The sequence below is a fragment of the Gadus macrocephalus genome, chromosome 6, assembly GCF_031168955.1.
Source record: "Gadus macrocephalus chromosome 6, ASM3116895v1".
Taxonomy (NCBI): domain Eukaryota; kingdom Metazoa; phylum Chordata; class Actinopteri; order Gadiformes; family Gadidae; genus Gadus; species Gadus macrocephalus.
The window spans coordinates 14,377,953-14,392,952 of record NC_082387.1 but is presented as its reverse complement, the minus strand read 5'-3'; the positions used below and the strand labels follow the sequence as shown (position 1 = coordinate 14,392,952).

At 49.0% G+C, this 15,000-nt stretch overlaps 1 protein-coding gene across 1 annotated transcript in view; it reads left to right on the top strand.

Annotated features, from left to right (window-relative positions):
* The window catches only part of LOC132459655 (adhesion G-protein coupled receptor V1-like), a 30,601-nt gene that overhangs the window by 10,017 nt on the left and 5,584 nt on the right, over window positions 1-15,000 (top strand). Inside the window, exons 4-5 of the mRNA XM_060054315.1 lie at window positions 7,467-7,588; window positions 14,338-14,523. Coding sequence (XP_059910298.1) covers window positions 7,467-7,588; window positions 14,338-14,523 — 308 coding nt within the window. The remainder of the gene's footprint in view (window positions 1-7,466; window positions 7,589-14,337; window positions 14,524-15,000) is intronic.

Below are 15,000 nucleotides of genomic sequence, written 5' to 3'. Positions count from 1 at the left end.
CCGCAGTTTGTCCCCCGCACTGTGTGTGGCCCGTTGGCTACCTATAGCGAATACGAGCCGTGCCAGCGGGGTTGTTTTTGGGCCACAGAATGGAGGGATTCATAGGACTCTGTCTATAATATAAGCGTTTGCATGTGTGTGGGAGTTTGTGTGTTTTATCCCAGAGAAATGTGCTACTTTTTTTTGTATTTTGGGGAATTTTTATTGTTGACTTCTTCCTGTCTCTTTCGAACCCACACCACCTCCTTCAATCCTTCTTTTTCTCTCTCGCTCTTTTACTCCCTTACTCTCTCTCCCTGCCTTTCTCCCTCCCTCCCTCTCTCTCTCTCTCCCTCCCTCCCTCCCTCTCTAATATAAGCGTCTGCATGTGTGTGGGAGTACGTGTGTTTTAAACCTCCTCTCAACCTCCATGAGGGTTTAACTCGGGGTGCAGTGGGTAGAATGGGCTGGAAAAGCTGCCGGTCTGCAGAGGCGGTTGTGGCAGGAGACAGCACACAGCCAGGGCCAGGATGGAGGGTAGGGGAGGCACAAGGAGGGAAGGGATTATATGTCTGGGTGAAGGAACCGTTTTAGGAGCGGAGAGGGCAGGCAGAGGTTTCAGGTTGGCTGAATGAGGCTTTATTTTTGTCATCTTCCCCAGCTGCTGAAGTTGTTTGCACTGGTGTGTCGTAGAGAGTGGAAGAGAGAGAGAATGGGAGGCAGAGGTGAGGGCAAGCTGGGCAGAGCACATGCTACTCAAAGCACCACTATGAATGGGCTCTACAACAGGCCAAAGTGTAATACATCACCCTCTTACTTTAAGTTTATTTCACGGAATGCACTGCCAGCATAAATACATCAATAACTACATTTCAAATTTCTTCCAAGGAAAAGTATGAAAATATTCAGCAAAAATTAAATCATCTTCTAATGGTATATGAATACAGAAATCAACTCTCAAATGACTATATCTAGTCTAGTCAAAGAGTGCATGTATGCTTTTGTAAGTGCATTTATGAATGTTTTGTTCTTATTTATTTTGTGACTGATGCACGATTTCTGGAGGTGTTCCAATATAAAGGCAGTCTACATAAAGAACATCTTTGCAAATGGAGTAAACCTTGTTTACATCCTTGTTGCCTCATTTGTGTTATTCCAGAGAAATGTGCTACTTTTTTTAGTCTTCTGGGGCATTGTTATTGTTGACTTCTTCCTGTCTCTTTCGAACCGACCACACCTCCTGCAATCCTTCTTTTTATCTGTAGCTCTTTTACTCTCCTTCTCTCCCTCTCTCCCTTCCACTCTCTCCCTCCCTCCTTCTTTGTCTACCTCCCTCTCTCCCTCCAACTCTCCCCCTCCCTCTCTCCCTCCCTCCCTCTCGCTCTCCCTCCCTCCCCTCTCCCTCCCTCCCTCTTGCTCTACCTCCCTCCCTCTCTCCCTCCCTCCCTCCTTCGCTCCCTCTCCCTCTCTCTTTCTCTCTCCGTCCCTCTCACGCTCCGTCCCTCCCTCTGTCCTCCCCTCTCTCCCTCCCTCCCTCTCTCTCTACCTCCCTCCCTCCCTCCCTCTCTCCCTCCCTCCTTTGCTCTCTCTCCCTCCCTCTCTCCCTCCCTTCCTCCTTCCCGCCAGCTCTCTGTGCCTCAAGGAAATGAAGCAACGGTCAGGCTGCAACACGACAGGGTGTTTGAACAACACAAGGTGATCTGGGCTTGCCATTCATTTTCCAAACGTCATAACGATATCTGGGTTTCAGGGCCGGGTTCCATTGCAAACACCAAACAGTCACATCACATGCATCCTTCTCTCCAACAACACTTTTACTTTGTCTCCTCCATGTGCTTTTATATCCGTTGTACACGGGCTACTATTGACTTTACTTCAATTTGGCCGCAAAATCGTAAAAGGATTTAAAAAGATAAAACCATTAGGAACTGCTCAATTGTAACTCGATCATTTTTCCACAAGCGGGCAACCTTGATTGTTTTGCCTCTTCAGCAGTTTTTCCAGGGTGAATATATGTGCTAAAAGCCCCACTGCAAACACTGTTAATAACATCCATGTAGTAGTAGTAGTAGTAGTAGTAGTAGTAGTAGTAGTAGTAGTATTAGTAGCAGTAGTAGTAGTAATAGACTTCTGTGATAGAGATTCATGAACATTAAATATTAAACGTAACTTGGCAAGAATGCCTTCATGTCATTTTCCACGCAGTAATTGTGCTTCTGTAGGGCTCTCTTCACCGCAGCACGGGACCTGGTCATACCATCCCACAGTGTCAAACCAGTTTTCACCTGCTCTGAACTCTTTTGGGTGGCAAGGTAATCCTTTGCACGTGTGTGGGTATGTGTTTGCGTGTGTGTGTGTGTGTGTGTGTGTGTGTGTGTGTGTGTGTGTGTGTGTGTGTGTGTGTGTGTGTGTGTGTGTGCGCGTGCGCGTGTTTGTACGATATGTTCTTTTGGATTGTTTGGTTTACCTGTGTTTGTCAACAGAGTAGAAAAGAGCAGGGAGGGTGACCATGACCGCGATGTGTTTACGACAAGGGAAGACGCTCGCACCGGATTGGCCCTCATGTAGAAAGACATGAAGGAATAGAGGCTGCCGTGCATTAGGGTGATCGGCATGTGTTGTGCAGAATCTCAAAGAACAATAAAGTTATACAACTGAAACGATAACATTGTTTTCTGTGCGTTGGCTGTCGGCCATTTGCTCTTGCCGTGTCAGGGTGAATGGATTCGTCACGTAGCTCTCACCAGACTAACGCGTTTTTTGACAGATGGCTCCAGCACACATCCAAATTCACCCTAAAGGACCTTAAGACATATGATGATATATAATGGTCTAACTTCTACGTCACGAGAAAGAAAACGTTTGCTTTTCTCCTCTGATTCTGGGCGACCAACAGATAACACCTTCCATACTTTCTCATACATTTCCTTCCATGACCCTTCCAGATTTCTGGAGGATATTGTCAACAAGGATAGCGTACAATCAGCGTGTCCTTGTTCTTTTAGCACCAGAGAAGCAGCGCTGCGTTTTGTCGGCTCGGTTTAAAAGTGCAAGGCCTCCCAAACACACCAGAGCCCTGCCTCCGATAGAACCACGGGACAGCGGACCGAAGCCAAGGCTGTCATTTAAAGTAATAAAGGCTGTTGTTGTGGGCCGTTACTTCTGGAAGGTCGTGCGCGGTCGGACTTTGTAGTGATATTCTAAGCTGTTATTTTTGGCCGAGCATGTGAGTTAAACAATAACACCGAGACTCAGCTGTGTTTATTTTAATGAACCTACTCAAGATAGCTTCTTTTTTTTTTGTCATCGCCACCCTAACACTCTAGCACAGGAGTTTGTGTCTCCCTCCCTCCCTCCCTCCCTCCTTCCCTCCCTCTCCCTCACCCTCCCTCTCCCTCCCCCCCACTCTCTCTCCCTCAGAACTCCCTCTCCCTCCCCCCACTCCCCTCCCTCTCCTCCCTCTCTCTCCCTCCCTCCCCCTCCCTCTCCCTCCCCCCCCACTCTCTCTCCCTCAGAACTCCCTCTCCCTCCCCCCACTCCCCTCCCTCTCCTCCCTCTCTCTCCCTCTCCCTCCCCCCACTCCCCTCCCTCCTTCCCTCCCTCTCCCTCACCCTCCCTCTCCCTCCCCCCCACTCTCTCTCCCTCAGAACTCCCTCTCCCTCCCCCCACTCCCCTCCCTCTCCTCCCTCTCTCTCCCTCACCCTCCCTCTCCCTCCCTCCCCCTCCCTCCCCCTCCCTTCCCTCCCTCTCTCTCAGGAGCACTGGGGCCTCTTTGTGTCCACTGGGAATGCAGTTCTCATGCTGGGAGGGTGCGACCGAAGCGGCTGGCGTAGATAAACAGAGAGAGAGCCGCCGCCGCATGACGAATCGGAGCACTTCAGCGTGTCCGTCTTCGTCCGCACGTCTGTCCGATGTAGAGGGGAGGTCACTTTTATTAGTTTGCCTGGTCAGGAAGTATACGTCATACATCAGCTTAAAAATGTTAATCAGAGAAGTGACACCAAGGGCAACTGTAGGGGAGAGAAGTATGGGAAGCCTGTGTTTACCCTGGTCCACTCATGTCTGGTCTGTGTGTTATTATCATTATGATGGTGATGATTGTACCGGTCTTCCCTGCCAGTCTGACCTGGCTTTCCTGCGCTCCGACAATGAACGCTCCGCGGGTGGAGGTTAAGTGAACTGCTTTATTGTAGAGTCTGAGCGAGACTATTGAGTGTTTGAGGTGATGGGCGGTTGAACCTGTGTGCACTGATTACACCATGAACCACGGGCGTGCAGCCTCACCTAGCCCTAGTATCGAATAAGTCTGACTAAGGCCAGGCCAGGCCAGGCTGATGAGAGCGGACATCACACACACACTCACTCCAGAATGATGACAAGAGGAATCTCAAAGTGCGATGACATGGAAAAAAAGAGTAGAGGCCGGATGTTTGTTGAAAGACACCAGGAAGTGGAATGCCTGCCAAAAGCGACCAACTTTCCTTAGAGGAGCGTGTCAAAATGGAATGCTTTTAAATGCTTAAACACACCTGTAACGTTGTGTGTGTATGTGTTGGTTTGCCGGCGCGTGTGTGTGCTTGTGTGTGCGTGCATGCACGTGGTGTGTTTGTGTGTGTGTGTGTGTGTGTGTGTGTGTGAGTAGTTTTCCCTCCTCCGTACATCCACTGGGCATTAACCTGCCCGGAGCTGTTCAACGTCCACAACCTGGAATTCGCTTCCACGGTCAGAAAAACCTTAGAGGGAGGAGAGGAAACCACATGTGGTTGGCACACACATGAGGCTGGCACACCCGTACGTGTGAGGAGAGGCGGACAGGAAAGGCAGGTCGCCGTGGCGACACACAGGGGATGTCTGTGAGCCCCCGGACACTGGGAATGAAAGGGCCGGGCTGTAGTCTCAAATAGATTTCTTCAAAGGTGAACCCTTCCAGAACCTGCCACTCCCACATCCATATGAAAGGAGCGTTTAATGCGATTTGTCGACGTGTGCCGAAACATTTCACCTTTGTGAGAGTAAAGAGCCACCGCGGGCAAAAGCACGTCACATAAAGCGAAAGCAGGTGTGGAAAGGAACTGAAAAAGGCACCATTATGGTGAGAAATGCTCCTGCGAAGAGTTGAAAGACAACCTTAAAGGTACTGGGGGGTGTTGGGGGGGGGGGGGGGGGGGGGGGGGGGGGGGGGGGGGAGGAAGGGACAAGAGACGGAAATACAGAAGCTGAACTTGAAAGGAAGGAGTGCCATTAAAAAAAAGAGGGAGAGCGAGCGAGAGAGAGAGAGAGAGGTGGGGGAGTCGGAGGGTGAGGCTGGAGCGGGGACCTGCCGGCAGGGTGGAGGAGTCGACACCCTGGTGTGGGGGTTTTCCTGGGCAGACCCGGGGCCCGTGCCCTGTGTTTACAGCCTACTTGTGATCTGACCCCTACAGACTGGCCTACACATCGCCTATTAGTCAACCGCCGGTGATTCCCGAGTTGAGCTTGCTGCGTAACTTTCTGTCTAGAAAAGTGTATTTTCCGAATAGGTCGAGTGAAGCAGCAGAAGTCGATATGCGAACAGTAACGGAATCAAGGGCCGATTTCGGCGATAGGGTCATAAGAGATTTGAATTTTTCCTCCCCACAAGCACCCATCTGCCGAGCTCGTGTGTCCTCTCATTTGGTAATCATTTCATAATCATTCCTATTCATTAAGACGCCCCTCCTCAGGGCATCTCATCACATCACGGCCCCCCGGGCGTCACAACCACCACGAAATGTCTTGCCAACAGGATGGCTCCAGGAGGAGATGGATGGCTCCAAACAGGACCCCGGGGGTTAGGGGGGGGTGTTGGTGGGGGGTCCGCCCAGATGCTAGTGCACAGTAGGACAGCAGGAACGGCACATCGTGTTCTCTCTGCAGCCCTGAGATGGTTGTCAAAGGAGGTGTGCTGTGCACGCACGCACACACACGCAAGTACAGCATGTATCCTCCAGATGTCCTCCAGATGTATATATATATGCATGTGTGTATAAATGGTTCTGAAGACTCGGTGTAGTGGTTTTCGATACATCCACAAAATAAGTACCTCACATCTTTTCCTTTTAGATTTCGATTTTCCGTAACAGTGCACAACACCAATAGCTAGTCTTCCAGCAGCACATTGAAACGTGAACATTCCAGCAGTGCCTGCTTTATAACACGGATACAAGTCCTCGAAACACAACTTACAATCTACAATAGATCAGCAAACTATGGGCCGATCGAAGGGGGAGGGCTCTGTAGTTCTGGTTGTTTTATTTGATCAACCCTGTGCCGTCGATGGACCAATCAAAGTTTTGACTTGAGACGCATTTGCCCCCGGTGCCCAGCCCTCTCCGTCTGTTCCTACATAGAAAGCGTCGTCGCAGTTTCGGGGAGGGGAGGGGCCACACGCGTGACCTTGAGGCTGATTGGCCCAGAGGGTGCGAGCATGAGAGCTGGAATCGCGTTCTAAGCATGAGTGGTATGAGTCGCTGATTATGTTGGTTCAGAACTGGCTCTACAACACAGCGCCACACCCAGCGAGGAGTGTGTGTCTGTGTGTGTGTGTGTCTGTGTGTGTGTGTGTGTGTGTGTGTGGGGGGGGGGGGGGGGTTCACTCTTTATTTGGTGATTTTCAAATCTTTGCTCAAGTGTTCCCCTATGGTGTTTGAAGTTTCTCTTTTTATATGTTTTGAATTCTCTTTTTCTCTATCTGTATGCGTCCTGATATTCTGGGCCGGCCTTTACCTCAGACTAGCCTTGCTCCATCCAGCCTTGTGATTAACAGTTGCTACAGCTATGTGCTGCATTATCTCCTTGTTATCTCCTCCCTGTTTTTGTGGCCCAGCTGAGTCGGTTCGCTGTCTAGACTCCCAGAAAGTTATTAGTAAAGTATTACTTACTCAAAGGTTTCCACTGATAACAACAATTGCTACTCCAGCCATCTGGACTCAATGCCTTCCTGGTGACACTGACAAGGGTGATGGAGTTGTGTAATGTTGCAGTGTTGTTACTTTCACCAACATTGTTTGTGACATCACACATTTGTTCCTCTCTAGTATTATGTGTGTGTGTGTGTGTGTGTGTGAGAGAGTGTGAGTGTGAGTGTGAGTGTGAGTGTGAGTGTGAGTGTGAGAGAGAGAGAGAGAGAGAGAGAGAGAGAGAGAGAGAGAGAGAGAGAGAGAGAGAGTTTGTGGCTGTGTGTGTGTGTGTGTGAGAGAGGGAGTGTTTGTTGCTGGATGTTTGTGTGTGTGTGAGAGAGAGAGAGAGAGAGAGAGAGAGAGAGAGAGAGAGAGAGAGAGAGAGTGTTTGTGGCTGTGTGTGTGTATATTGGTGCGTGTGTGCGTGTGTGTGTGTATCACAGCCAGAGCTGCACTGTTCAACAGACCACCACTCAGACTTGTGAAGCGTTCTGTCCTTGGTGCCCATAACAGTGACGTTACTGTAACCCTATCAGAGGATTCATCCCTGTGTGTGTTTGTGTTTTGCAGAAGTCCCCATGGTGCTCTGCCTGTTCCTGCTGGTGTCCCTGGTGTGGCTGTGGGCCGGACTCCACCTGGGCTACAGGGACCTGTGGATGCTCGTCCTCTACGTCATCTTCAACATCCTGCTGGTGAGTTCAGTGAGCCTGCTTCCCGTCCCTGTTCAGAGCGTCATGCTCCTTTACATCAGGACTCTTAGAGCCCTGAACGCCCCCTGCTGAGGCCCAGGGCCTCAGAGAGCCTTTAGAGGTGCATAGAGAACCGCCCGGTGGTGACGGAAAGCCTGGTTTGTTTGAATTTCATAGTGTGATTTCACACAGTCACAATAATGTGTTGAGTTAAGCAGTGCATTTGTGTGTGTGTGTGTGTGTGAATGTGTGTGTGTGCGTGTGTGCATTTGCGTGTGTGCGTGTGTGTGTGTGTGTGTGTGTGTGTGTGGGTGTGTGTGTGGTTGTGTGTGTGTTTATGTGTGTTTTGCTAACTCAGTGATTGACCTGCGTCCGATCCTCCTCTGAAGCCCCCTTGTTCCTCTCTCTGGGGAGCCCCAGGTTTTGAAATCGAAGTGTCGCTGTTCTCGATTCATTCCCCATTCCAAGGTGCTTGGACTGCAGGCCAAAGTCGGACGTTTGTGTCGCCAAACCAAACACTGTCATAAAACAATGTGAACAATGAAGCCTTCTCAAGAAAACGGTCGAGTCATTTAATTTGCCCCACCCATGCTCTGAATCTTGCTGGTCATTCATTTGCCTTTGAAACTGTCTTTCGTGTTTGCACACTTTATCGTTTCTGACCCCTCCCTTATCTCCCTCTTCTGTCTGTTCCCCTATCTCTTCTCTGCGTATCCGATAAGACAACACTTTGCCTTTTTGAGACACAGGGCAACTCCAATAAAAAAAAGCTCCTCTGTGCTGGAACTAGCCAGATTCTCAGACTCTGTTGTCCCCATTTCCCATATTAGAAACAATTCCACATTTATTGAGGCTGTCAGCTCTTTAGAATCGGCATGACCTTTGACCTCAAACCCGTCCCTTTCCACAACAACTGTCCATCAAGCCTGCGAAGCCTCCAGCCCTCCCCTCTGCCTCAGCTCCTGCAGGCCTCTGCTCGTGACGCTCACTGTGGTCTTGAGGGCCAGGAGGTACAGAACATCCCTGTCCCTCGGAGACGTCATCTTCCTGTAAAGTGTGCCACCGGGGTCAGCGGTGACCACCGGTGATATGTGGCGTCCGTGCGCCAAAGACGACAGTCTCACACTAAAGTAAACTCCAAGCGCCGCCGCCCGGTCCTGTGAGCGGCGGCGATGTCATTGTCAACAGACGCCGTCGTCCGTAGCGCCCCCCTGCCAGATGGCTTTGTGTCCGCAGACGGCCGGGACGTCACGGTTTGTTTACCGAGCGAAGTCGTCGGGAGAATGTGGCTGCGCTGTGAGATGTCTTGCTATTGGTCCACACGCACACGCACACACACACACGCACACACTCACACGCACACACCCCGTGTATGTGGCTTATCTTGTGCCTCATCAGTGGGTGATTGCTGTAAACCGACTGCGACAAAGGCCATTTTTATCTTCAGATCTGTGTGTGTAGTTTTACTAGAAGTTGCTAATGATTTTATTTGAGCGAGCGTAGAAGCTCTGGCTTTGGCCGAGAGGCTGTTATGTTACCTCTCTGCTTCATCTATTCTGAACTTTGGATTTAGGTGTTGTGCTTAAGAACTTCAAGGCAATGACACACACACAAAAACATACACACACACGCACACACACACACACTTCACATATTTGTGGCTGGCAATAATCTAGCGGAGATAAATTAAAAATTAAAAACTTTTTTTTTCTTTTGCAACCATATCTTGGCCTTTGGGATGTTTTAAGACGTGCTGTACGTGTGTAGTTCACAGATGCAGTGTACTATTTTTAGCTACTGTTAACTAGGAATACTGCGGGGGGTTTCACAAATATGGCAGCATCCTCGTTGAGAGACAGACAAACAACCTTTGATATGAACTGTGCCAGGCAACAATGATTTCAGGAGACCAAAGGATGAACTGACCTAGTTTTCACCAGGGTACGTACATGTAGGAATATGAAAAGGGAAAGAAAATGTGCTATTGTTTTACAATGAATGTGTGTGTGTGTGCGTCTGTGTCTGTCTGTCTGTCTGACCCATAAACAGGTAAAACCACAAAGGGTAACCCGGCTAGCCCTTTGTTTGTTGAGATGGTACGCTCACCCCGTGATCAGGGCACAAGCCCCTCCTGGTTCACCTTAGAACAACACAATGATGCCGTGGTTTAAAAGTGAATCCAAGGCAACAGTTTGCAGAAACACCTGCTTTAGGCCAATCCCTGTGCGATTCTGATTACCTGCTGCAGGTTAGTGTGGGGCAGGCTTGGGGAAGTTCTTTGAAGTTGTGATCTTCCATCGTGCTCATCGTGCGGACGCAACAAGCTGTTTCATGCCACGTCAAAGGCGCTGCTAAACTTCTCATGGAGTTCTCATCCCGCAGAGAGGTTTCCATTGGGTTTGTTTTCCCCACTGTGGAGTTGACCTCCATGTTGTCTTCCAAACTGTTGTTTGTGATTGCATGGGACATAACAGATGGTTACTCACAACCATGACAGAATTCTGCAGAGGTCAGTAGACTGTGTGTGTGTGTGTGCGCGTGTTTGTGTGTGTGTGTGTGTGTGCGCGTGTGTGTGCATGCTTGTTTAGCTCTGCAGGCACCTGCATATGTACAGTGTGCACCGTAGCATCGTGTTATTGATTCCTGTGTCTGACTTCTCACAGGATATGCAACACCCTGCCCAGGTGTCTGTTTCCCAACGAGGATTCTGCAATATTTGAGTGAAACCCCCGCAGTATTCCTAGTTAACAGTAGCACACTGCATCTGTGAACTAGTACAGCACGTCCTAAAACAAGATTTATTTGTAATTTTTTATTTATCTAGATTATTGCCAGCCACAAATATGTGAAGTGTTTGCGTGTGTGTGTATGTTTGACCTGCAAAAAGTTCCAATTGGACTGATGGTTCAATTGGACATTGAACCATCAGTCCACTTTTTGCAGGTCTTTCCCGTCATCAGTTTTTTTCTCTCTCTCTCTGTCTTTGCTTCTTTAAAACTTTGCTTCTACATCATTAGGCCACCTGATCAGCACCACATACGGCTGAGCCGGACATCATTAAAGCATGGCTCCTCGTTGTTCTCTGTGTCTTGTCTTGTAAGCCCCTCAGCCTTTAAACAACATCCTCATTGCTTTATCACAGCTTTTTAACAGGCCCAAGGACCCATCCACACTCTGACATCTATTTCCTTTACAAATAATTCATTGTGAATAATTAGGACTGAGATATCGTTCTCTCGTAATGTCTCTCGTAATGACTTTTCCCAACTCATTACAAGGTTGTTTCTATCTGTTTGGTACAAGCAAGAAAATATAAACAGTTACTCCAAGTACAGGAATCCTTCCATACATCTGGTGAATGTGTTCAATCATCACAACATTGTCTTTCAGTTCAGTTTCACGCTATTTTTTCTCCTTTACATCCATCATCTAACTATGATCAACCTTTTATTTTTCCTTTACAAACTTCCTCAAAAATCGTTCCGGTTTCCATGGCGATCCTCCTTCTCTCCTCTACGTCTTTCTCCTATCTGCTCCCTTCTATTCCTGTCCTGTACCACCATGGCCTGTCTCTCCTTTACAAGTCGACCAATCACCATCACTCTCTCGTCCCTCACGGCCGCCTCTCTTCCCGCTCTCCGTCTGAATGTCCTGGCTCTGCTCCAGCCGGCCCCGCGGCTCCGGGGCCCCGGGCCCTCTGGGGAGAGGGAGGACTTGTGTAACCAGGCTCGCTAAGCTAGAGCCGGTTCCCTGTGTCCCCTGTGGCTCCTCAATGGAGGGCTAATCACCCTCTGTGTGTGTGTCAGTGTGCCGTGCACAGTGACAGCTACGCACGCACACACACAGACACACACACACACACACACACACACACACACGCACACACACAGACACACACACACACACACACACACACACACACACACACACACACACACACACACACACACACACGTGAGGCTCCATCTGTGGATGCACACACACATACACACACACACTGGACGCACCCTCTGTGTGTGCTTGTGCATACATGCATTTGTGCAAGCACACGTACACACAGAGACACACACACACACAAACACATGTGTCTGTGTGTCAGCGTTTGTGTGTATATGTGTGTGTGTGTGTGTGTGTGTGTGTGTGTGTGTGTGTGTGTGTGTGTGCGTGCTTGCGTCCAGTGTGTGTGTATGTTTGTGTGCATCCACACAATTAGCCTCACTTTGCATATGCAAAGGACCTGACATTGGCTGTCTCTAATAATTGTCAAGTCACGATCCAAATAAACCAGGTGCTGTTATCCGTTCTCTTCTACAGCCTCCCTCTCTGCACAGTCACACACATCTTCAGGCCACAAGCAGCTCACTAATTACCAGTGGGCATGCCCAGCCCCTATTCTAACCTTGTTTACAGTGCATTCATCAATAGACGTGTTCCAGGGCGGCTCTTCCGTGTCCCTTTCTCTGTTGACCATTGCGAGCCGACTGTTGATTTTCCTGTTCCTACGCCGCTGGGCTTCGGGAGTCCATAGGGAATGGTGATAGCGCCGCCGCGTAGCCGTGCTCTGAGGCTAAAGCCGGACCACTGGTATCTGCAGTTTATCAGCCTGTACAGGGCCCAGTGCTGATAGGCTGTCGGCCATAAAACAAGGGGCCTGTTTGCTGAAGCCCAGGCCTGGCCAGCCATCGAGTGCTGTACAGAGGACAGAGCAGCACTGACTATTTCAGGACATTTGTAGCCACGAAAATGAGGGTACGGCCTCCTCGGTTGCTCTTATTGCTTATGGCACAAGGGTTTTCCACTGGAAAGTTAAATTTTTGCCGAGGTTAGGGGAGCTCTTCCAAGAGAGAGGGCATGTCATAATTTTAGGCTGTGCGATTCCAACGTGTTTCCTGCCTAGACGTCGGTTTTTCTTCTGTGGACACTGGGGAAACGCTTAGCTTGGCTGGGTTTGTCCTTTTCCTTCTGCAGGGCAAGGAGTCATGAGGTCTAGCCGACCCAATCTATAGTTTCACTTTTAAAATATTAGTCCTATATTTTAAGTCAAGAATCATGCTGTAAATAATCTGAGATCCCTCTTTTGAAATATATAATGATGAATACAATTCTAAAGATTTTTTTTTATTTTTTTATTTATTTATTTATTTATTCAAATCTATACATACATATTATTTATATATGTGTGTGTGTGTGTGTGTGTGTGTGTGTGTGTGTGTGTGTGTGTGTGTGTGTGTGTGTATATGTATTTATACGGACAGAACAGACATCTGGATTGAATTGATTAATTTGCACAATCTTATCTAGAAGCCTTTATAAACTGAATGGTGCATCATTCACACCACCAAAAGAATCATTTACTTCATTTGATTAATTTGTTACCTTTCTGTTATATTTTAATCCGGTTTTGGACAAATGGGATGCAAATTTGGTCCTAAGCCCACACATTACCCCCTGGGCACTGGGAAACCTGCCACAGCCCCCTGGTAAAGGACCTTTTTATTCATCATTCATACAATTCATCAATTTAGAAAGAGTTGTTATCTTAAGCTGTGTACCAAATTCCTTTTTTTATCGTTCTTGTGCCATGGGACGTCTTGAATCAATCACCCTAATTAAAACCTTCACAATTCGTTAAGCGTGGAAGAACTCTGCCCCCCTGTCTCTTGTGGTGTGTGTATGTGTCTGTATGTGTGTGTGTGTGTGTGTGTGTGTGTGCGTGTGTGTGTGTGTGTGTGTGTGTGCGTGTGTGCGTGTGTGCGTGTGTGTGTGTGTGTGTGTGTGTGTGTGCGTGTGTGTGTGTATGTGTCTGTATGTGTGTGTGTGTGTGTGTGTGTGTGTGCGTGTGTGCGTGTGTGTGTGTGTGTGTGTGTGTGTTGGTGGGTCGGTAGGTCTGCATGGTTGGGTGTGTCGGTTGCTGTGCGTGCGTGCGTTATGTGCGTGGAACACACATGTGCACGGCCCTGTGCTCTCCCACCCTCATGTCTGTGTGGGGCCGCTGGCACGGTGACGGCTGGTGGAATGTGGTCCAACTCTGTGGTATGTGGCGCCCGCACGCTGAGAGTCAATTCACGGCGGCCTGTGGTGGACTTTAGGGGAGGAGGGGGCGCGTCCAGCGCAGCGCTGTCATCGGTGAGGTCATGCCCGCAGATGACGTCACACAACTTGAACACTTGAATGCGTGAATGGATTAAGTCTGTTGAAAAGAATTTGGTCAGTGCGTCAGCGCAAATAATGTGCTTTTAACAGCTATTATAATAAAATAAATATTGTTTTGATAATCCTAACTTCCTAAAAGGATTGGAGTCCCAGAGAAAGTTAATGTCGGGTTGGAGTCCCAGAGAAAGGACCAAGTTCCTTAAGGTCGGGTTGGAGTCCCAGAGAAAGGACCAAGTTCCTTAAGGTCGGGTTGGAGTCCCAGAGAAAGGACCAAGTTCCTTAATGTCGGGTTGGAGACCCAGAGAAAGGACCAAGTTCCTTAAGGTCGGGTTGGAGTCCCAGAGAAAGGACCAAGTTCCTTAATGTCGGGTTGGAGACCCAGAGAAAGGACCAAGTTCCTTAAGGTCGGGTTGGAGACCCAGAGAAAGGACCAAGTTCCTTAAGGTCGGGTTGGAGTCCCAGAGAAAGGACCAAGTTCCTTAAGGTCGGGTTGGAGTCTCAGAGAAAGGACCACGTGGGTACCAGAGAGACTGATGATCTGATCTTGAATACATTACACTTTTTTAAATGCTTTTTTAATTTTAACTTTTTTTCCCCAGGGCTTGTATGTGTTTGCCGTGTACTTCGTCGTGCACAACCAGCTGTGCTGGCCGGCTAAAGCGAGCTACACGGTGGAGATGAGCGGCCATGATGCCCCGGACTCCGCCTACCAGGAGGGCGGGGCCGCCACCGTGGGCGGGGACATCAACAAGTCCACCCAGAACCTCATCAGTGCCATGGAGGAGGTAGGAGAGGAGCAAGCACACACACATGCTAACACATGCATGCATGTATGTGGACACACACACACACACACAGAAATGCACACACACACTCACGTACATACACAAATACAAACACGTGCACGCATGCAGGTGGAAACACACATACAGAAATGCACACACACACTCACACACACAAGTGTTAACACATGCATGCGTGCTTGCGGACACACACACAGACCCACACGTACATCCACACATACAGACACAAACACACACACACAAGTGGGCAAAGATAGCTATTGATATACATCTGTCCGCCTCTGTCAGCAAGTTGAATTAGCCCCCCCCCCCCCCCACTACTCCACTTTATTTATTCCTTTCCTTCCCGTCCGGCCCTACTGCTCCGGCTCGGTAAATGAGATGGGCGAGAAACATCACAAAACACTGAAGGAAATTGTTCGCTTTTTAGACCTTTTCTATTTGTAAACCCCCTGGCTG